The sequence below is a fragment of the Triticum aestivum genome, chromosome 1B (genome assembly GCF_018294505.1).
Source record: "Triticum aestivum cultivar Chinese Spring chromosome 1B, IWGSC CS RefSeq v2.1, whole genome shotgun sequence".
Taxonomy (NCBI): Eukaryota; Viridiplantae; Streptophyta; class Magnoliopsida; order Poales; family Poaceae; genus Triticum; species Triticum aestivum.
In genome coordinates, this window is record NC_057795.1 from 448,510,632 (window position 1) to 448,533,859 (window position 23,228).

Consider the following 23,228-nt stretch of genomic DNA (forward strand, 5'->3'; position numbering starts at 1 on the left):
GTAACCAACTCATTGGCCACATTGCTTGCAAGGCTTATAGTAATGTGCATTACCGAGAGGGCCCAGATATACCTCTCCGACAATCGGAGTGACAAAACCTAATCTCGAAATACGCCAACTTAACATGTACCTTTGGAGACACCTGTAGAGCTCCTTTATAATCACCCAGTTACGTTAGTACGTTTGGTAGCACACAAAGTGCTCCTCTGGTAAACGAGAGTTGCATAATCTCATAGTTGTAGGAACTTTGTATAAGTCATGAAGAAAGCAATAGCAACATACTAAACGATCAAGTGCTAGGCTAACGGAATGGGTCAAGTCAATCACATCATTCTCCTAATGATGTGATCCCGTTAATCAAATGACAACACATGTCTATGGTTAGGAAACATAACCATCTTTGATTAATGAGCTAGTCAAGTAGAGGCATACTAGTGACATTATGTTTGTCTATGTATTCACACATGTATCATGTTTCTGGGTAATACAATTCTAGCATGAATAATAAATATTTATCATGATATGAGGAAATAAATAATAACTTTATTATTGCCTCTAGGGCATATTTCCTTCAGTCTCCCACTTGCACTAGAGTCAATAATCTAGATTACACAGTAATGATTCTAACACCCATGGAGTCTTGGTGCTGATCATGTTTTGCTCGTGGAAGAGGCTTAGTCAAGGGGTCTGCAACATTTAGATCCATATGTATCTTGCAAATCTCTATGTCTCCCACCTGGACTTGGTCCCGGATGGAATTGAAGCGTCTCTTGATGTGCTTTGTCCTCTTGTGAAATCTGGATTCCTTTGCCAAGGCAATTGCACCAGTATTGTCACAGAAGATCTTCATTGTCCCGATGCACTAGGTATGACACCTAGATCGGAAATGAACTCCTTCATCCAGACTCCTTCATTTGCTGCTTCCGAAGCAGCTATGTACTCCACTTCACATGTAGATCCCACCACCACGCTTTGTTTAGAACTGCACCAACTTACAGCTCCACCGTTTAATAAAAACACGTATCTGGTTTGTGATTTAGAATCGTCCGGATCAGTGTCAAAGCTTGCATCGACGTAACCATTTACGACTAGCTCTTTGTCACCTCCATAAACGAGAAACATATCCTTAGTCCTTTTCAGGTATTTCAGGATGTTCTTGACCGCCGTCCAGTGATCCACTCCTGGATTACTTTGGTACCTACCTGCCAAGCTTATTGCTAAGCATACGTCAGGTCTGGTACACAACATTGCATACATGACAGAGCCTATGGCTGAAGCATAGGGAACATCTTTCATTTTCTCTCTATCTTCTGCTGTGGTCGGGCATTGAGTCTGACTCAACTTCACACCTTGTAATACAGGCAAGAACCCTTTCTTTGCCTGATCCATTTTGAGCTTTTTCAAAACTTTATCAAGGTATGTGCTTTGTGAAGGTCCAGTTAAGCGTCTTGATCTATCTCTATAGATCTTGATGCCCAATATGTAAGCAGCTTCACCGAGGTCTTTCACTGAAAAACTTTTATTCAAGTATCCCTTTATGCTATCCAGAAATTCTATATCATTTCCAATTAATAATATGTCATCTACATATAATATCAGAAATGCTACAGAGCTCCCACTCACTTTCTTGTAAATACAGGCTTCTCCAAAAGTCTGTATAAAACCATATGCTTTGATCACACTATCAAAGCGTTTATTCCAACTCCGAGATGCTTGCACCAGTCCATAAATGGATCACTGGAGCTTGCACACTTTGTTAGCACCTTTTGGATCGACAAAACCTTCTGGTTGCATCATATACAACTCTTCTTCCAGAAATCCATTCAGGAATGCAGTTTTGACATCCATTTGCCAAATTTCATAATCATAAAATGCGGCAATTGCTAACATGATTCGGACAGACTTAAGCATCGCTACGGGTGAGAAAGTCTCATCGTAGTCAACCCCTTGAACTTGTCGAAAACCTTTCGCAACAAGTCGAGCTTTGTAGACAGTTACATTACCATCAGCGTCAGTCTTATTCTTAAAAATCCATTTATTCTCAATGGCTTGCCGAACATCGGGCAAGTCAACCAAAGTCCATACTTTGTTCTCATACAGGGATCCCATCTCAGATTTTATGGCTTCTAGCCATTTTGCGGAATCTGGGCTCATCATCGCTTCCTCATAGTTCGTAGGTTCTCCATGGTCAAGTAACATGACTTCCAGAATAGGATTACCGTACCACTCTGGTGCGGATCTTACTCTGGTAGACCTACGAGGTTCAGTAGAAACTTGATCTGAAGTTTCATGATCAATATCATTAGCTTCCTCACTAATTGGTGTAGTTGTCACAGGAACCGATTCTTGTGATGAACTACTTTCCAATAAGGGAGCAGGTACAGTTACCTCATCAAGTTCTACTTTCCTCCCACTCACTTCTTTCGAGAGAAACTCCTTCTGTAGAAAGGATCCGAATTTAGCAACGAAATCTTGCCCTCAGATCTGTGATAGAAGGTGTACCCAATAGTCTCTTTTGGGTATCCTATGAAGACACATTTCTCCGATTTGGGTTCGAGCTTATCTGGTTGAAGTTTCTTCACATAAGCATCGCAGCCCCAAACTTTAAGAAACGACAACTTTGGTTTCTTGCCAAACCACAGTTCATAAGGCGTCGTCTCAACGGATTTTGATGGTGCCCTATTTAACGTGAATGCGGCCGTCTCTAAAGCATAACCCCAAAACGATAGCGGTAAATCAGTAAGAGACATCATAGATCGCACCATATCTAGTAAAGTACGATTACGACTTCGGACACACCATTTCGTTGTGGTGTTCCGGGTGGCGTGAGTTGCGAAACTATTCCGCATTGTTTCAAATGTAAACCAAACTCGTAACTCAAATATTCTCCTCCACGATCAGATCGTAGAAATTTTATTTTCTTGTTACGATGATTTTCCACTTCACTCTGAAATTCTTTGAACTTTTCAAATGTTTCAGACTTGTGTTTCATTAAGTAGATATACCCATATCTGCTCAAATCATCTGTGAAGGTGAGAAAATAACGATACCCGCCGCGAGCCTCAATATTCATTGGACCACATACATCAGTATGTATGATTTCCAATAAATCAGTTGCTCGCTCCATAGTTCCGGAGAACGGCGTTTTAGTCATCTTGCCCATGAGGCACGGTTCGCAAGTACCAAGTGATTCATAATCAAGTGATTCCAAAAGTCCATCAGTATGGAGTTTCTTCATGCGCTTTACACCGATATGACCTAAACGGCAGTGCCACAAATAAGTTGCACTATCATTATCAACTCTGCATCTTTTGGCTTCAACATTATGAATATGTGTATCACTACTATCGAGATTTCAACAAAAATAGACCACTCTTCAAGGGTGCATGACCATAAAAGATATTACTCATATAAATAGAACAACCATTATTCTCTGATTTAAATGAATAACCGTCTCGCATCAAACAAGATCCAGATATAATGTTCATGCTCAACGCTGGCACCAAATAACAATTATTTAGGTCTAAAACTAATCCCGATGGTAGATGTAGAGGTAGCGTGCCGACCGCGATCACATCGACTTTGGAACCATTTCCCACACACATCGTCACCTCGTCCTTAGCCAATCTTCGCTTAATCCATAGTCCCTGTTTCGAGTTGCAAATATTAGCAACAAAACCAGTATCAAATACCCAGGTACTACTACGAGCATTAGTAAGGTACACATCAATAACATGTATATCACATATACCTTTGTTCACTTTGCCATCCTTCTTATCCGCCAAATACTTGGGGCAGTTCCGCTTCCAGTGTCCAGTCTGCTTGCAGTAGAAGCACTCAGTCTCAGGCTTAGGTCCAGACTTGGGTTTCTTCTCTTGAGCAGCAACTTGTTTGTTGTTCTTCTTGAAGTTCCCCTTCTTCTTCCCTTTGCCCTTTTTCTTGAAACTGTGGTCTTGTTGACCATCAACACTTGATGCTCCTTCTTGATTTCTACCTCTGCAGCTTTTAGCATTGCGAAGAGCTCGGGAATAGTCTTGTCCATCCCTTGCATATTATAGTTCATCACGAAGCTCTTGTAGCTTGGTGGTAGTGATTGAAGAATTCTGTCAATGACACTATCATCAGGAAGATTAACTCCCAGTTGAATCAAGTGATTATTATACCCAGACATTTTGAGTATGTGTTCACTGACAGAACTATTCTCCTCCATCTTACAGCTATAGAACTTATTGGAGACTTCATATCTCTCAATCCGGGCATTTGCTTGAAATATTAACTTCAACTCCTGGAACATCTCATATGCTCCATGACGTTCAAAACGTCGTTGAAGACCCGGTTCCAAGCCGTAAAGCATGGCACACTGAACTATCGAGTAGTCATCAGCTTTGCTTTGCCAGACGTTCTTAACGTTGTCAGTTGCATCAGCAGCAGGCCTGGCACCCAGCGGTGCTTCCAGGACGTAATTCTTCTGTGCAGCAATGAGGATAATCCTCAGGTTACGGACCCAGTCCGTGTAATTGCTACCATCATCTTTCAACTTAGCTTTCTCAAGGAACGCATTAAAATTCAACGGAACAACAGCACGAGCCATCTATCTACAACAAACATAGACAAGCAAAATACTATCAGGTACTAAGTTCATGATAAATTTAAGTTCAATTAATCATATTACTTAAGAACTCCCACTTAGACAGACATCTCTCTAGTCATCTAAGTGATCACGTGATCCAAATCAACTAAACCATGTCCGATCATCACGTGAGATGGAGTAGTTTCAATGGTGAACATCTCTATGTTGATCATATCTACTATATGATTCACGTTCGACCTTTCGGTCTCCGTGTTCCGAGGCCATATCTGTATATGCTAGGCTCATCAAGTTTAACCTGAGTATTCCGCGTGTGCAACTGTTTTGCACCCGTTGTATTTGAACGTAGAGCCTATCACACCCGATCATCACGTGGTGTCTCAGCACGAAGAACTTTCGCAACGGTGCATACTCAGGGAGAACACTTCTTGATAATTTAGTGAGAGATCATCTTAAAATGCTACCGTCAATCAAAGCAAGATAAGATGCATAAAGGATAAACATCACATGCAATCAATATAAGTGATATGATATGGCCATCATCATCTTGTGCTTGTGATCTCCATCTCCGAAGCACCGTCGTGATCACCATCGTCACCGGCGCGACACCTTGATCTCCATCGTAGCATCGTTGTCGTTATGCCATCTATTGCTTCTACGACTATCGCTACCGCTTAGTGATAAAGTAAAGCAATTACAGGGCGTTTGCATTTCATACAATAAAGCGACAACCATATGGCTCCTGCCAGTTGCCGATAACTTTGGTTACAAAACATGATCATCTCATACAATAAAATATAGCATCACGTCTTGACCATATCACATCACAACATGCCCTGCAAAAACAAGTTAGACGTCCTCTACTTTGTTGTTGCAAATTTTACGTGGCTGCTACGGGCTGAGCAAGAACCGTTCTTACCTACGCATCAAAACCACAATGATAGTTCGTCAAGTTAGTGTGTTTTAACCTTCGCAAGGACCGGGCGTAGCCACACTCGGTTCAACTAAAGTGAGAGAGACAGACACCCGCCAGTCACCTTTAAGCACGAGTGCTCGTAACGGTGAAACCAGTCTCGCGTAAGCGTACGCGTAATGTCGGTCCGGGCCGCTTCATCTCACAATACCGCTGAACCAAAGTATGACATGCTGGTAAGCAGTATGACTTGTATCGCCCACAACTCACTTGTGTTCTACTCGTGCATATAACATCAACACATAAAACCTAGGCTCGGATGCCACTGTTGGGGAATGTAGTAATTTCGAAAAAAATTCCTACGCACACGCAAGATCATGGTGATACATATCAACGAGAGGGGAGAGTGTTGTCCACATACCCTCGTAGACCGAAAGCGGAAGCGTTATGACAACGTGGTTGATGTAGTCGTACGTCTTCACGATCCGACCGATCCAAGTACCGAACGTACGGCACCTCTGAGTTCAGCACACGTTCAGCTCGATGACGATCCCAGCCTCCGATCCAGCAGGGTGTCGGGGATGAGTTCCCTCAGCACGACGGCGTGGTGACGATGATGATGTTCTACCGACGCAGGGCTTCGCCTAAGCACCGCTACGATATGACCGAGGTGGAATATGGTGGAGGGGGGCACCGCACACGGCTAAGGAACGATCACGAAGATCAACTTGTGTCTAGAGGTGCCCTCCTGCCCCCGTATAAAGGAGGGAAGGGAAAGGTGCGGCCGGCCCCCTAGGGGTGCGCCTGGAGGAGTCCTACTCCCACCGGGAGTAGGACTCCCTCCTCTTGCCTTGTTGGAGAAGGAAAGGGGGGAGGGGAAAGAGGAAAGGGGGATGCCGCCCCCCCCCCTTCCTTGTCCTATTCGGACTAGGGGGGAGGGGGCGCATGGCCTGCCCTGGCCGGCCCTCCTCTTCTCCCTCATGGCCCATGTAGGCCCATTAACCCCCTGGGGGGTTTTGGTAACCCCCGGTACTCCGGTAAAATCCCGATTTCACCTGGAACGTTTCTCATATCCAAATATAGGCTTCCAATATATCAATCTTTATGTCTCGACCAATTCGAGACTCCTCGTCATGTCCGTGCTCACATCCGGGACTCTGAACAACCTTCGATACATTAGAACTTATAAACTCATAATAAAATTGTCATTGTAACGTAAAGCGTGCGGACCCTACGGGTTCGAGAACTATGTAGACATGACCTAGAACTGTTTCCGGTCAATAAGCAATAGCGGAACCTGGATGCTCATATTGGCTCCTACATATTCTACAAAGATCTTTATCGGTCAAACCGCATAACAACATACGTTGTTCCCTTTGTCATCGGTATGTTACTTGCCCGAGATTCGATCGTCGGTATGCCAATACCTAGTTCAATCTCGTAACCGGCAAGTCTCTTTACTCGTTACGTAATGCATCATTCCGTAACCAACTCATTGGCCACATTGCTTGCAAGGCTTATAGTAATGTGCATTACCGAGAGGGCCCAGAGATACCTCTCCGACAATCGGAGTGACAAAACCTAATCTCGAAATACGCCAACTCAACATGTACCTTTGGAGACACCTGTAGAGCTCCTTTATAATCACCCAGTTACGTTAGGACGTTTGGTAGCACACAAAGTGCTCCTCCGATAAACGGGAGTTGCATAATCTCATAGTTGTAGGAACTTTGTATAAGTCATGAAGAAAGCAATAGCAACATACTAAACGATCAAGTGCTAGGCTAACGGAATGGGTCAAGTCAATCACATCATTCTCCTAATGATGTGATCCCGTTAATCAAATGACAACACATGTCTATGGTTAGGAAACATAACCATCTTTGATTAATGAGCTAGTCAAGTAGAGGCATACTAGTGACATTATGTTTGTCTATGTATTCACACATGTATCATGTTTCCGGGTAATACAATTCTAGCATGAATATTAAACATTTATCATGATATGAGGAAATAAATAATAACTTTATTATTGCCTCTAGGGCATAATTTCTTCATCCCACAAGGAGCTCCCACTTATGCCTCTTGTGGTGAATTATGTATTTTTTATGCCTGTAGATAATTATAGACTTAAAGCAAAGTGAGGGCGGTAATAAATTGTGATTGAGTAGTAAATTAACTTTTAAAGAAAATAAGATAAAAATAAGTAGAGACCAGTGAGTGACGAAACAGAGGAGTAAGGCGTTCTCAGGGAGTCTGGAATCCCCATTAGTATGTTTCTAGCGCACCTATGCATGAGCGTAGTATGAGATGGATACTTGAGCCACTGTTGACAATTATGCTAGCCGGAGCCGGTTACAGTACATGTTCTACTCGAAGTAGACTTCATGCCACGCACGCCACCATCATAGTCTCCCCCATAGGGTTACAACTCATGATAATTAAGGGTTTACACCATGGATGCGGGCTCTCTAAGGGTTCCTCGTAATTCCCCTATCAATTGCAAAGGTTAGGAGCAAAAGGCTTTTACTTACACCTCAAATTACCTCCACATCATAGCCCTTTACAACAACAGTGATATACTTCGTGGCCATAAGGCACAAATGTTGAGTGGGGCCCGTTCACAACATTCACAAAGTTATTAAACTAAGCATTAAACAGGGAATCTCATATCCAAAATGATGTTTCAGATCATACAGATACCAAGGTTCATCCATATCCCTGAGAACTAGGGGTAACTCACACATGGAGACAACATACATCATGACAAGGGTAATGGCATACATGGACAAATGATTTGAATAATATACAAGGTGACCCACTAGGGTTCTTGATGTTACAATGATAAGGATGTGGATGATGATGACAGTGGTGATCATGTTCATGATGGTGATCATGTTGAAGCCCCCTTGTGCGTGGTGAGGAAGATCCCCCTCTTCTCCCTGCCAATCCCTCCTCCGGATGAACCCCAGAGGCTAGGGCTTTGCCTTCTAGACGAGTTTCTGGTGTCTCTGGGCGTCAAATCCACGATCCAATTTTATGAGGTGGAAATAGTTGATTCGGGGGCGGCGATGGCACTCCATACAACCGCCCATACGAGAGGGCACGGTCATATGAAACGATGTCTTTTGCCCTGGAAGCGCAACGATGATGTCTTCTTTGGCCTTCTTGCATGATTCTTTTATGGTAGGCAATTATCACTTTAAATACATGATTCACTACCATTTTCGGGGGCTTGTTCCATATTATGCTAAATGGTCCAAAAGGCATCACCTAAGGGATTATCAACAAAAATAGGTGCGTGAACGCGGTAAAATTCCACAAAGCCTACTATGTAGGCACAACATGCATATTGAAATTATCACATAAATTGGACTCACCAAGATACACATATGACCGACGCACTGGCCTTACGGTTTGGTCTCAATTCTGCAACTACAGTTGGGTGTATTGCATAGAGGTGAACTCCGAGTTTCCGACAACATCGAGGTGATAGAGATAATGAAGAATGGAGGTCGCTCTTTCGGTCTATCGGCGGCGGTATTTGACGATATTTATCACATTGCGTGTGATTGTTCGCATATTATTTTTGAGCATGCTCCTAGAGAGACTAATTATGCTGCCCATGATTTAGCCACACTAGCTAGAAGTAAGGTGAGTGTGAAGATCCACTTGTAGAGATTGTTGATACTCTTGTAAGAGATACTATGGTGATCACCTTGTAATAAAGAGTACTCTGATGTAAAAAAACATACAAAACTTGCCATCCCTTTTACAATAAAACGAATCCATGGTTAAAAATGATTCAAAAAATAATTTATATATATGAAAAAAAAATTGACATGACTAGATGATTAAATATATTTGCCATGACTTTAAAAAAACATTTTCCATGTAAAAAGAAACTATTTGACATATTTCTGAATTTTTTTCATGGTTCAATGAAAATGCCATGGATGTAAAATTTCATTGTCCATCAGAAATGCAATTTGCCATGGCTCCGAAGTTGAATTTGCAAAAAAATAAAATTGTAAAACTCGCCACCTAAATGAACTGACCGATTTTTTTTGATAATGCAAAAAGAATAATTCCAAAATTGACATTCGAGTTTACGGAACTATTTAGGATTTGCCATAGTGTTTTTTTTACAATCGCAAAGTTTTACAAACACTTTGATTTCTAACAAAAGTGTGGCAGGAATAATCTAGTAACATCTCTAAATAATGCTCACATGGCAATGTCCCAGGATTGCAATGTCAAAAATTAACATGGGAAAAAATAGAATGAGCAAATAGAGACAAAACTACGAACAAACAATTGCCATGTCAGATATATATTAAAAATTGGCATGCTATTTTAATTTAAATTTCCATGTGTTGTATGCGATATTTTATGTGTATGTAAAAAATAACACAAAATTATGGACAAAAAATGCCATGGCAAATAAGATTTGTCACGGTACAGTAGGTAGGTTTGCCATGCTTAAAATAATATGAAGCAAATTTGCCATTCGTTGTGGAGTTAAATTGCCATGGGATTTAAAGTTAATTTGACCATGCTTGCAAAGGTTAATTTGCCATGGGATTTAAAGTGAATTTGTCATGGGTTTTTGAAAATAAAATCGCCATGTGAAAACATAAGAAAATGCCATCGGGTGGATGCAAGGTTAATTTGCCATGGACTCCGAGTTGGGTTTTTAAAATAAATTGCCATGGCCTGTATTTGCTGTTATATTGACATGTATGTAAAAAGGTTAAAAATTGCCATCCCAATATAGGTAATTTTGGCATGCCAAAAAAAAGTAAGAAAATTGGTATGGCAAATTTAGAAGTAAATATTTCATGGCAAAAAGGAAGTGAAGAATTTGCCAGGGCATTATAGGTAAATTTGCCGTGTCAATATAGGTAAATTTGAATGCATTATAGGTAAATTTGTCGTGTCAATATAGGTGAATTTGCCATGGCAACTAAAAGGTAGTTTTGCCATGGTGACCAAAAAATGTGGCACCTTAGCAGAAAGAAAATAATGCACTGTTTAAACAGTATGGCAAGTTTACTCATTTTGTGGCCATGAACTCCCATGGCAATAGTATGAACAATCATGGCAAAAAGTATGAAAAAGAAACATGGCAGAAGCCGATATACACCCTGCAGTGAACAGTCATAGGTTTACTGCTTTTCTAAAGTTCAACAAAGATACACAATGCCCTATACTAAGTATTAATACCATGACTATGTTTGTCATGATCATGTTACTGAAAATTTTGTCGTGTTTCCCACACTAAAACTACCCCAACTCACCGCTTCAAAAATTGCCAACCGCATCCATAGAAAAAATAGCCATCTTATTAAGAAAGTTGCCATGGTACAACTACCATGGTGTTTTGCGTGCTTGTCTAGCCAATGCATATGGATGTAATCCTTCATGGATATCTGCTCAATCTACACTAAAACTGAAAATGCTACTCCTCTACAAATAGTGAGACTGCAATCACAAAAATATATTGCGCAACTGCTGCATCATGGCATGCCAAATTTGCAGAAAATGAACAGAGCAAAAACTGAAAGCGTCAAGGGCGGTACATAATTATACAAACGTTTCTCAAGGCTAATTTACATATCTCTCATACATGGCAAAAATTAGACACACATATGTAGTAGAACAAAAACTAGCATGACAACTTTTGCTAAACAAAATGCCATGGTATATGAAAAAGTTATAGCAAAAAAACATGGCAACTACTCCAGAATTTTCGGTGGCAAATTGTTGTGCACTGATATTTTTATGATTTGGCATGATAGCTAGTTGTCCCAACTATTTGTATCTGATAGAGCAATTATTTTAGTGCTTAAATCAAGTTTCTGCAATAGTTTATATGATTTGGCACTGATTCTCCCTTTTTTAGTTCCAAAGTTGCAGGCAAATTATTATTGAGCATTGACACGTGTTAGTTTTTGTTTCATGATTAATAACGGAACCAAAGGGAGAAAGCCGTTTTGGTTGCAATCAAGTACTGAACTCAAGTGGTAGACTTTTTAAACGAGAGGGCAGAAGACCATTTCCATTAATAAACGTCATGCATGACAGGAGTTCAAGTAAGAGCACGTGAAAATAAAGAATCAGCATATATTTTACTTATTCCAGGAACTGAAGACAACTCATAATGCTCTTATTTTCCTAAGCTTATTCTGAGTACAAATTAGAGAGGACTTGGCAGCCTCATCTAATGCAGTTGCAACTACCATCTTTATGGCAAATCCCACCAGCGCAGCCCGCTTTTTTGCAGGCAGTAACACAGCCTTGTTGCGTACAATCGTACTGGTAGGGTTCCTGTTTGCCGCATATGCCACTTTCACTTTGCAGACCTATAAAGGTAAAAAGGAAAAAATGTGAATCAGAACCGACAGCAGTTCGTAATTAAACTCAGATAATCTGGAAAAAAATGTACTCGTATTATGCAAATATCATGATAGAAGAGGCGCGCGAATACAAAAACGGGCGCAACAACTAGTGGTATGTTATATCTCATTGTCATCGTTGAAGTTATGATGGAATCAATATAACAGGATGGAGTCAACAACCACCATGGCTAGTACTGGCAGTTCAAGACTAGTATCAAAAACATGTAGTATTAAGATATGTTCCGCGGCATTGAAGGGGTGCTAATCATAAAAACACAGGCAAAACAACCATGCCAATGTTAAAATTTAGATTGTATACTTGAGTCATGGACCATCGAACAAAAACATGCAATAGATTCAGATTTCTCTGTATCCGTGGGTGCAGCAGGCCATGCAATAGATTCAGACATGTCTGTAATTCATAAATGACCCTCAAATTGACCTTTAAATATAAAACTGGTAGCAATATTATTTCCGACGAATATCATTGGAAACAGGAGAATCAAGCAAGAGGATTTAATCTGGCTCAGGAAACCACAAATTTCTCTATAATAAAGTTGATAAGCTCTCCTGGAAAGAAATGTACCTATGTTGTTTCTCCCTGATACTTGACTCGTCAAGCAAGTGGTCGAAATCAGCAAAAGAGCCATCAAGCACACAAACCTTAAGTTGATTAGAGCCATAACGAAGTTTTTTACTATTTCCTTGATTCCTTCTACTATTGTATTTTTGGTCGTGCTTCTGGTGTTTAGTTGGATCCTTCTGCTGCTGTTTATATAGATATAGAGGCGCCTTGGAGTACCATATTTTTCCGTTTTATTATTATTATTACTTCCTGCATCAGTGTTTCCTTTGTATGGTTCGCGGTAATTAATTAAGATCCTCCAGTAATAGGCACATCATGGAATATCCTCTGGATGTCGATTTATTAGCTCCAAAATATACCATACAAAATTATTTACTAGTATCCCGTGACAGGATTATGTCAGTTATTGGCTCCTAAAACATTACCATGCGAAATTTATTAGTTTTCCATGACAACATTATGGCATTTATTGGTTCCCAAAAAATACATATGCTGTCTCCCAAAAATTATGGCATTTACTGCTGTCTCCCGAAAATTACATACAAAAATTGTTTTGCATTCCGTAACAAGATTATGGCATTTACTGCTGTCTCCCAAAAATTACATACAAAAATTATTTTGCATTCCATAACAAGATTATGGCATTTACTGCTGTCTCCCAAAAATTACATAAGAAATTAATTAATATATTTTTTGCGGATGAAATTAATTAATATCCTTAACAAGACTATTGCATTTATTGGCTTCCAAATTACATACACAATTAATAAGTATTCCATCACAAGACCATGCAGTGATCTTTTGACCAGCCATAATACCTCCATCCCAGGGAAATAATTACAGCGTACTCTCAAGGAAATGCAAGCGTGGTCCCTCATGGACACGTGGTTGCCTGGTTGGACATTAAGGCGGCTGATGCGTGCCCTTAATCAGCCGGCTGACTTAAAGGATTTTCAAAAAAGATAGCTTGTTAATGGTTTCCATATTTGCTTACCTAGGATTCTTGATTTATTCTAAAATTTTCAAATAGTTCCAACAATCAGGGACGGATGCGACCTGAATTACTTCAAAACCTTCTCTTGCACAATGACTATATTGGCTCGTGCAATGCATTGTCCAGAAATAGGCAAATGATATAGAGATTATTCAAGTTATTGATGTGTCGGAATGAACATTATGATTCATCTCATAAGACTACTACTTTCTTACCAGTAGGGATAGGGTGTGCGTGTGCGTTCATAGGGGTGAGTGTTTGTACTGTTTTCTCAACAATAAAAACGTTAAACATGCTAATAATTTTATCTTTTTGGATCGCCAGTGCATATTGATAACTAACATGATTTTAGCGATGAGCAGGGAATTGGATGAGGAGATGCAAAATTCTTGAACTCTTACATGTAAAACCAGGAGCAAACAGAACTTGTCTGGTGGCTGAGGAATGGTCATCTGATAGGCACTTTGAGTTGGGATCAATTGGTATCAACAATTACTGACCAATGATCATCGTGTTGGCATTTTTGTTTTGTCAATGCCACAATCATATGATTAATCTGTAGAAGCAAAGAAACACAATTTGGTCAGATGTGCATTAGACTTGAAATATATTTTTTGGTGGCAACTAAAAAAGATATACGGTGAATACCTGCCAATGTTGCTTATCTTCATACTAATGCCACCAATTATTGATTGCTATGACATAAGTGTTCCTAGGGTAGCTTGAGCATGTGATATCACTTTATCCATCTGCAGCACCATTTGGTGTAAACGTTGTTGCAAAATGAAAATGATTATCGATGAAATAATGGTGCATGCACCTGTTAGAGAAGGGGTTTCATAGAAAGGTCCAAATGGCAAACCTAAGATTATTAAGGTATGGAATAACTCAAGGAAGAATAGAACTGTGTCTTTAACAATTACAGTTAGTTGCGGAACACCTTAGCAGTATCACACCAAATAAACTAAAGGAAAAAGGTGAAAAAAGACAAGAATTTCAGAATGGTTTGGGGATGCTGTTCTGTTGCCAATCAAGAATGCAATATCTGTTTGGGATTACGACTAGGGTTTTCCCAATTTGGTTACTCGGGTGGAGACCATAACATGAAAAAACTGCTTGAAATACCATTTGTGGTCGTGCATGCCACTCCATATTCCTCACAGTCACTAGCAAGAACAAGCACTTGCATAATATTTCTAAAATCTGAATGTGTCCACCTGCACAACAAAACATAACTTGTAAAAGTTACATATCATCGAAATAAAACTGGTAACGCAAGTCTTCATGTTCACAGAAAATAAATAATAATGCAGTTTCTTAACTGTATATCTGACATATCTAACAAAGTTACACAATCACTCCAAATTTACCAAGATAAATAGCATCTTCCTAGCAAAATACAGGGACACAAATTCTAACAAAACCATGGCATTAATTCTGCTGCACAATAAAGGTGTAATATAACTTACTGTATGTTATACGATATTGAGGCATGATTAAGGTAAGTTTGGAGCATATGGGCGTAAAATAAACACAAATGTCAAAACCTTTTGGATTTTATCTGCATCTAATTCAGTTAAACACAACCATTTTTGTTAGGCACATCCCTCATCAGAATATTTGCAGCTAAGAACATGTCCACATAGTTGAATGCACAAATAATCTGAAGCATAAAAAAATTGGTTTCAAAACACACATTTCAGTATCCAAACAACATAGTGTTGTGTGTTTCCATGTAGATGTAAGCAAACCTGATGAACCAAATGATATGATACCAAATCATTTTCTTTTTCAAAGTAACAGAGTTATAGAGAATGGATACCACATCACAAACTGGCAGTGTATGTGTGGTCAGTTTTGCGACAGAGCAATGGATGCTCCAGATCCAAACTTCAATTAGTTTCCACACATGGAAATCCTACTAGTTAAAAGACAGTAATTTCTCTAGAACATCGCACATGCCACACATACTCTTCCCGCTTACAAAAGTGCGACAACGATCGGACTGCGCACAATATGGGTCACTGAGACCCAGCTCAAACTTCCCTCCATGAAGTTTGAGCTCTCACTGTCAGAGCTGCTCACCGTCAGACTATATCTAATCTTTTGTCCAGCCTTGGAGAACACCAGTGTCTCTGGGTAGACTCGCACTGTAAGAGATTTGGGGATCTCCATCTTCAGTGTGTATATGGAATTTGATGGGCCCACATTTGTCACAGTTTTGTGCACTGTGAACGGCCTTGTCTTGAGTGGCACCGTTATGGTAGGGTAGTTGAGTTGTGCTTCAGGTATCTTGGGAAGCATTTTGCATGACAACCTCGGGTCACGCGTAATGAATGCCAAGTCCTGATCACCAAGGAGAGCACATATGTAGCCGGCATATTCAGTAATGCCAAGGTCATACACAAGGCCTGGATCAACTGCTTTTGTAGGGTTGACATGGCCAGCACCCATGGCGTACGCGGTTGCCCTCTCATGCTGCTCGTCCAAGATCGGGCCACCAGTGCTGTCCGTGATGTCAGCAGTGGTGAGGATGGCTGACTTGATAGCAGCAGCAGACCAGTCAGGATGGCAGCTCTTGACAAGCGCAGCGACACCACTGATATGTGGAGTCGACATGGACGTCCCTGATTTAATGTGGAATGGCCCAGATCCAAGCATGGTGAGTGGTGGCCTTGCAGCAATGACGTTGAGCCCAGGTGCCAATATATCTGGCTTTAGCACACCGGGGCTGAACGTGCCGGGACCGCGGGATGAGAATGCTGCGACCGTGGGAGATGGACGGACGCCAAGCACAGTGTTCTTGTATATGACTTTGGCACTGGCTTTGCTTGTTGTCCTCACATACTCTGTGATATTGTTGCCATCAGCCACAGTCACCTGCACCACATTGCCATAGTCCTCGAGAAGGGTGGTGAAACCAGCAGCTTTCCTGTTTATTAGCACTACACCAGCCGCCCCGGCACTAACGATGCCACTGATGTCGGTCTTGTTGATTGATGGCCCAGTGTCATTCATTGGTCCTGTGCTATGGCAAATCACAAATTTGCCGGCCACATTTCTTCCAGGCAATGACTTGCAATGCTTGTTCAAATGCATAGGAAAAGATTTGGGCTTGGAGCTTGAGTTTATAATCTGGTTAAAAGCCTCTCCATTGATGCAATTGCCGTTCCCAAGCTGCACAACAGTCGAGGAGGTCGTGGACGTGGGGAAGAAGTCGTCGTCGGGGAAGTAGTCGTCGGAGTCGGGGGCGTCCGTGACGAAGAAGTCAGTAGTCGCGCGAAGCGCTCCCCAAAAACCTTGTCACCCTTCTCCCGTACAGGACTCAAAAGGTCCGGTTTCAGAGGCCTACTGTCCCGACTCGCGGTGCACGCCGCAAGCTGGGATGAGGAAGACAGCAGTAGCGCAGAGATTGGAACCGGTGGCGAGAGGAAGGAGATGTTCTGGTGCATCACTCTGAGAGGAGCGACCTCCCTTTTATAGGCGCAAGAGAAGGAAGCGAGAGGGCAGCGACGGAAGGTGAAACGAAGAGACGAAGATGAAGCGAACAGCCAGCAGCCGAAGGGCTGCACCGTTCGCATTCAAACTCCATGTAAGGGCATATTTATCCCCAAGGTGTTTTGGTGATTGATGACAATGCTTTTGCGGACTAATCGTGTGTGTTGACATTTTCAGAGATTCATCCTTTGGCACGAGACGATACCCTCCCCTTCGTGTTTTATTCAAGATGGTGCAGCTCCTTCATTTTTTTGTTGGTGGACTAGTTTCGTAGGAGTCATCGTACTATCAAGAGGGATCCGCTTTGGTAAGGCTAGGTGGGAATCAACACGTACACATCCTTATCGCACCCACTGTTCCTTCCCGCTTCAATGGAGTTCTCCTTCCCCTACTGGTTTGCTCTGTCTGGTCCCAGCTGTAGTACCGCGGGCCACAGCGTGAGTACCGCCGAAGCACAACAAGCGGTAGTACCGCTCTTCAGCGGTAGTACCGCTTGCTATCTTCTGCCGTAGTACCGCTGAGGCTCCGGGCTCCTACCGCCTCGACTCTAGCCCTCTTTTTCTCGTGTCGGGTTTTGCAGTACTTGGTGCAGCAGTAGTACCGCTCCCAAGCGGTAGTACTGCCCTTACCACCACATTAGTACCGCTCTAGGTCCAGGACCTTGCTCCCCTCATGTGTGCGGCAGTACCGCTAGGTGGGACGGTAGTACCGCTGGTTCAGCGGTAGTACCGCCCACCCAAGCGGTAGTACTGCTCTCTGCGGGGCTGCTTGGGGGGTAACGGTTGGATTGTTTCCCCCACTATATAAAGGGGTCTTCTTCCCCAAAGTTGACCTACCTCTTCCCCCAAAAGCTCCATTGTTGCTCCAAGCTCCATTTTCGCCCGATCTCTCTCCCTAGCCAATCAAACTTGTTGATTTTCTCGGGATAGGTTGAGAAGGCCCCGATCTACACTTCCACCAAGAGAAATTTGATTCCCCAACTAATCCCTAGCGGATCTTGTTACTCTTGGGTGTTTGAGCACCCTATACGGTTGAGGTCACCTCGGAGCCATAGTCCATTGTGGTGAAGCTTCGTGGTGTCGTTGGGAGCCTCCAATTAAGTTGTGGAGATAGCCCCAACCTTGTTTGTAAAGGTTCGGTCGCCGCCTTCAAGGGCACCAATAGTGGAATCAGGCATTTCGCATTGTGTGAGGGTGTGAGGAGAATACGGTGGCCCTAGTGGCTTCTTGGGGAGCATTGTGCCTCCACACCGCTCTAACGGGGATGTACTTCCCCTCAAAAGGAAGGAACTTCGGTAACACATCCTCGTCTCCATCGGCTCCACTCTTGGTTATCTCGTGCCTTTACTTGTGCAAGCTTTTTGTGTTGTACCCCTTGCTTGCTTGTGCACTTATTATTGTTGCATCATATAGGTTGTTCACCTAGTTGCATTTTTAGACAACCTACTTTGATGCAAAGTTTAATTCGGTAATGAAAAGCTAAAAATTGTTAGTTGCCTATTCACCCTGTAGGACCTTGAGAAGAGGTGTCTAGAGGGGGGTGATTAGACACTAAGTACCAAAGTTGCAGTTTTTAACCTTTTTAGGTTTAAGTGGAGTTTAGGCACAAGTTTAACATTCACAATACATAACAAGCAAGCATGCAAAGAGTATATGAGCAGCGGAAAGTAAAGCATGCAACTTGCAAGAATGTAAAGGGAAGGGTTTTGGAGGATTCAAATGCAATTGGAGACACGGATGTTTTTGGCGTGGTTCCGATAGGTGGTGCTATCGTACATCCACGTTGATGGAGACTTCAACCCACGAAGGGTAACGGTTGCGCGAGTCCACGGAGGGCTCCACCCACGAAGGGTCCACGAAGAAGCTGTTGGGGAACGTAGCAGAAATTCAAAAATTTTCCTACGAATCACCAAGATCTATCTATGGAGAGACCAACAACGAGTAGAAGGAGAGTGCATCTACATACCCTTGTAGATCGCTAAGCGGAAGTGTTCAAGTGAACGGGGTTGATGGAGTCGTACTCGTCGTGATTCAGATCACCGATGATCAAGTGCCGAACGGACGGCACCTCCGCGTTCAACACACGTACAGCCTGGTGACGTCTCCCATGCCTTGATCCAGCAAGGAGAGAGGGAGAGGTTGAGGAAGACTCCATCCAGCAGCAGCACAACGGCGTGGTGGTGATGGAGGAGCGTGGCAATCCCGCAGGGCTTCGCCAAGCACCACGGGAGAGGAGAAGAACTTGGGAGAGAGGGAGGGGCTGCACCAAAGGCATAAAGTGTGTTTGGGAGGCCCTCCTACCCCACTATATATAGGGATCCCAAGGGGGGGGGGTGCGCCAGCCCCTAGGAGATCCAATCTCCAAGGGGGTGGCGGCCAGGGGAGGAGTCCTCCCCCCCCCCCCAAGGCACCTAGGAGGTGCCTTCCCCTGCTGGGACTCTTCCTTTAGGGTTTCCCCAGGTGCATGGGCCTCTTGGGGCTGGTGCCCTTGGCCCATGTAGGCCAAGGCGCACCCCCTACAGCCCATGTGGCCCCCCGGGTCCCGGTACAATACCGATGACCCCGAAACTTGTCCCGATGGCCGAAACAGGACTTCCTATATATAAATCTTTACCTCCGGACCATTCCGGAACTCCTCGTGACGTCCGGGATCTCATCCGGGACAATGAACAACATTCTGTAACCACATACAAGCTTCCTTTATAACCCTAGCATCATCGAACCTTAAGTGTGTAGACCCTACGGGTTCGGGAGACATGCAGACATGACCGAGACGTTCTCCGGTCAATAACCAACAGCGGGATCTGGATACCCATGATGGCTCCCACATGTTCCACGATGATCTCATCGGATGAACCATGATGTCAAGGACTCAATCGATCCCGTATTCAATTCCCTTTGTCTTGCGGTATTTTACTTGCCCGAGATTCGATCGTCGGTATACCGATACCTTGTTCAATCTCGTTACCGGCAAGTCACTTTACTCGTTCCGTAACACATCATCCCGTGATCAACTCCTTGGTCACATTGCGCATATGATGATGTCCTACCGAGTGGGCCCAGAGATACCTCTCCGTTTACACGGAGTGACAAATCCCAGTCTCGATCCGCATAAAACAATAGATACTTTCGGAGATACCTGTAGTGCACCTTTATAGTCACCCAGTTACGTTGTGACGTTTGATACACCCAAAGCACTCCTACGGTATCCAGGAGTTACACGATCTCATGGTCAAAGGAAGAGATACTTGACATTGGCAAAGCTCTAGCAAACGAACTACACGATCTTTGTGCTATGCTTAGGATTGGGTCTTGTCCATCACATCATTCTCCTAATGATGTGATCCCGTTATCAACGACATCCAATGTCCATAGCCAGGAAACCATGACTATCTGTTGATCACAACGAGCTAGTCAACTAGAGGCTCACTAGGGACATATTGTGGCCTATGTATTCACACGTGTATTACGATTTCCGGATAATACAGTTATAGCATGAATAAAAGACTATTATCATGAACAAAGAAATATAATAACAACTTATTTATTATTGCCTCTAGGGCATATTTCCAACAGTCTCCCACTTGCACTAGAGTCAATAATCTAGTTCACATTGCCATGTGATTAACACTCACAGGTCACATCACCATGTGACTAATACCCAAGAGTTTACTAGAGTCAGTAGTCTAGTTCACATCACTATGTGATAAACACTCAATGAGTTTTATGTTTGATCATGTTGCTTGTGAGAGAGGTTTTAGTCAACGGGTCTGAACCTTTCAGATCCGTGTGTGCTTTACAAATCTCTATGTCATCTCCTAGATGCAGCTACCACGCTCTATTTGGAGCTATTCCAAACAACTGTTCTACTTGGAGCTATCCTAAATTATTGCTCCATTATATGTATCCGGTCTCTCTACTTAGAGCTATCCGGATAGGTGTCAAGCTTGCATCGTCGTAACTTTTACGACGAACTCTTTTACCACCTCCATAATCGAGAAAATTCCTTAGTCCACTAGTTACTAAGGATAACTTTGTCCGCTGTCCTGTGAGCCATTCTTGGATCACTCTTGTACCCCTTGACTGACTCATGGCAAGGCACACTTCAGGTGCGGTACACAGCATAGCATACTGAGGAGCCTACGTCTTAAGCATAGGGGACGACCTTCGTCCTTTCTCTCTATTCTGCCGTGGTCGAGCTTTAAGTCTTAACTTCGTACCTTACAACTCAGGCAAGAACTCCTTCTTTGACTGGTCCATCTTGAACACCTTCAAGATCATGTCAAGGTATGTGCTCATTTGAAAGTATTATTAAGCATTTTGATCTATCCTTATAGATCTTGATGCTCAATGTTCAAGTAGCTTAATCCAGGCTTTCCATTGAAAAACACTTTCAAAATAACCCTATATGCTTTCTAGAAATTCTACATCATCTCTGATCATCAATATGTCAACAACATATACTCATCAGAAATTCTATAGTGCTCCCACTCACTTCTTTGGAAATACAAGTTTCTCATAAACTTTGTATACACCCAAAATCTTTAATCATCATCAAAGCATACATTCCAACTCCGAGATGCTCACTCCAGTCCTCAGAAGGATCGCTGGAGCTAGCATACCTTTTAGCATCCTAAGGATCGACAAAAACTTTCTGATTGTATTACATACAACCTTTCCTTACGAAAAACTGGTAAGGAAACTCGTTTTGACATCCGTCTGCCAGATTTCATAAATGCAGCTAATGCTAACATGATTCCGACGGACTTAAGCATCGCTACGGATGAGAAAATCTCATCGTAGTCAACTCCTTGAACTTGTGAAAAACTCTTCGCCACAAGTCGAGCTTCATAGATGGTGACATTACCATCCACGTCTGTCTTCTTCTTAAAAGATCCATTTATCTCAATGGATTGCCGATCATCGGGCAAGTCCATCAAAGTCCATGCTTTGTTCTGATATATGGATACTATCTCGGATTTCATGGCTTCTAACCATTTGTCGGAATTCGGGCCCACCATCGCTTCTCCATAGCTCGTAGGTTCATTGTTGTCTAGCAACATGACCTTCAAGACAGGATCACCTTACCACTCCGAAGTAGTACGTGTCCTTGTCGTCCTACGAGGTTTGGTAGTGACATGATCCGAAGTTTCATGATCAATATCATAAGCTTCCACTTCAATTGGTGTAGGTGCCACAGGAACAACTTCCTGTGCCCTGCCACACACTAGTTGAAGAGACGGTTCAATAACCTCATCAAGTCTCCACCATCCTCCCACTCAACTCTTTCGAGAGAAACCTTTCCTCGAGAAAGGCCCCGATTCAAGAAACAACCCATATTGCTTTCGGATCTGAATTAGGAGGTATACCCAACTGTTTTGGGTGTCCTATGAAGATGCATTTTATCCGCTTTGGGTTCGAGCTTAATCCTGAAACTTTTTCACATAAGCGTCGCAGCCCCAAACCTTTAAGAAACGACAACTTAGGTTTCTCCAAACGGTGTCGTCTCAACGGAATTACGTGGTGCCCTATTTAAAGTGAATGTGGTTGTCTTTAATGCCTAACCCATGAACGATAGTGGTAATTCGATAAGAGATATCATGGTACGCACCATATCCAATAGGGTGCAACTATGATGTTCGGACACACCATCACACTATGGTGTTCCAGGCGGTATTAATTGCGGAACAATTTCCACAATGTCTTAATTGTGTGCCAAAACTCGTAACTCAGATATTCATCTCTATGATCATATCATAGACATTTTATCCTCTTGTCACAATGATCTTCTACTTCACTCTGAAATTACTTGAACTATTCAATAATTCAGACTTGTGTTTCATCAAGTAAATATTCTCAACATCTACTCGAATCATCTGTGAAGTAAGAACATAACGATATTCACTGCATGCCTCAGCACTCATTGGACTGCACACATCAAAATGTGTTACTTCCAACAAGTTGCTATCTTGTTCCATCTTACTGAAAACGAGGCTTTTCAGTCATCTTGCCCATGTGGTATGATTTGCATATCTCAAGTGATTCATAATCAAGTGAGTCCAAACGATCCATCTGCATGGAGTTTCTTCATGCGTATACACCAATAGACATGGTTCGCATGTCTCAAACTTTTCTAAAACGAGTGAGTCCAAAGATCCATCAACATGGAGCTTCTTCATGCGTTTTATACCATTATGACTTACATGGCAGTGCCACAAGTAAGTGGTACTATCATTACTATCTTATATC

The 23,228-nt window shown here is 42.4% G+C and overlaps 1 protein-coding gene across 1 annotated transcript; it reads right to left on the reverse strand.

Moving 5' to 3' along the window:
* Window positions 1–15,378: 15,378 nt before the first annotated feature.
* On the reverse strand, window positions 15,379–16,671 carry LOC123078859 (subtilisin-like protease; the record flags this gene model as incomplete). Its single annotated transcript, XM_044501502.1, has 1 exon — window positions 15,379–16,671. A coding segment is annotated over one exon (1,209 nt), but the record flags the coding sequence as incomplete, so codon positions are not given.
* Window positions 16,672–23,228: the final 6,557 nt, after the last annotated feature.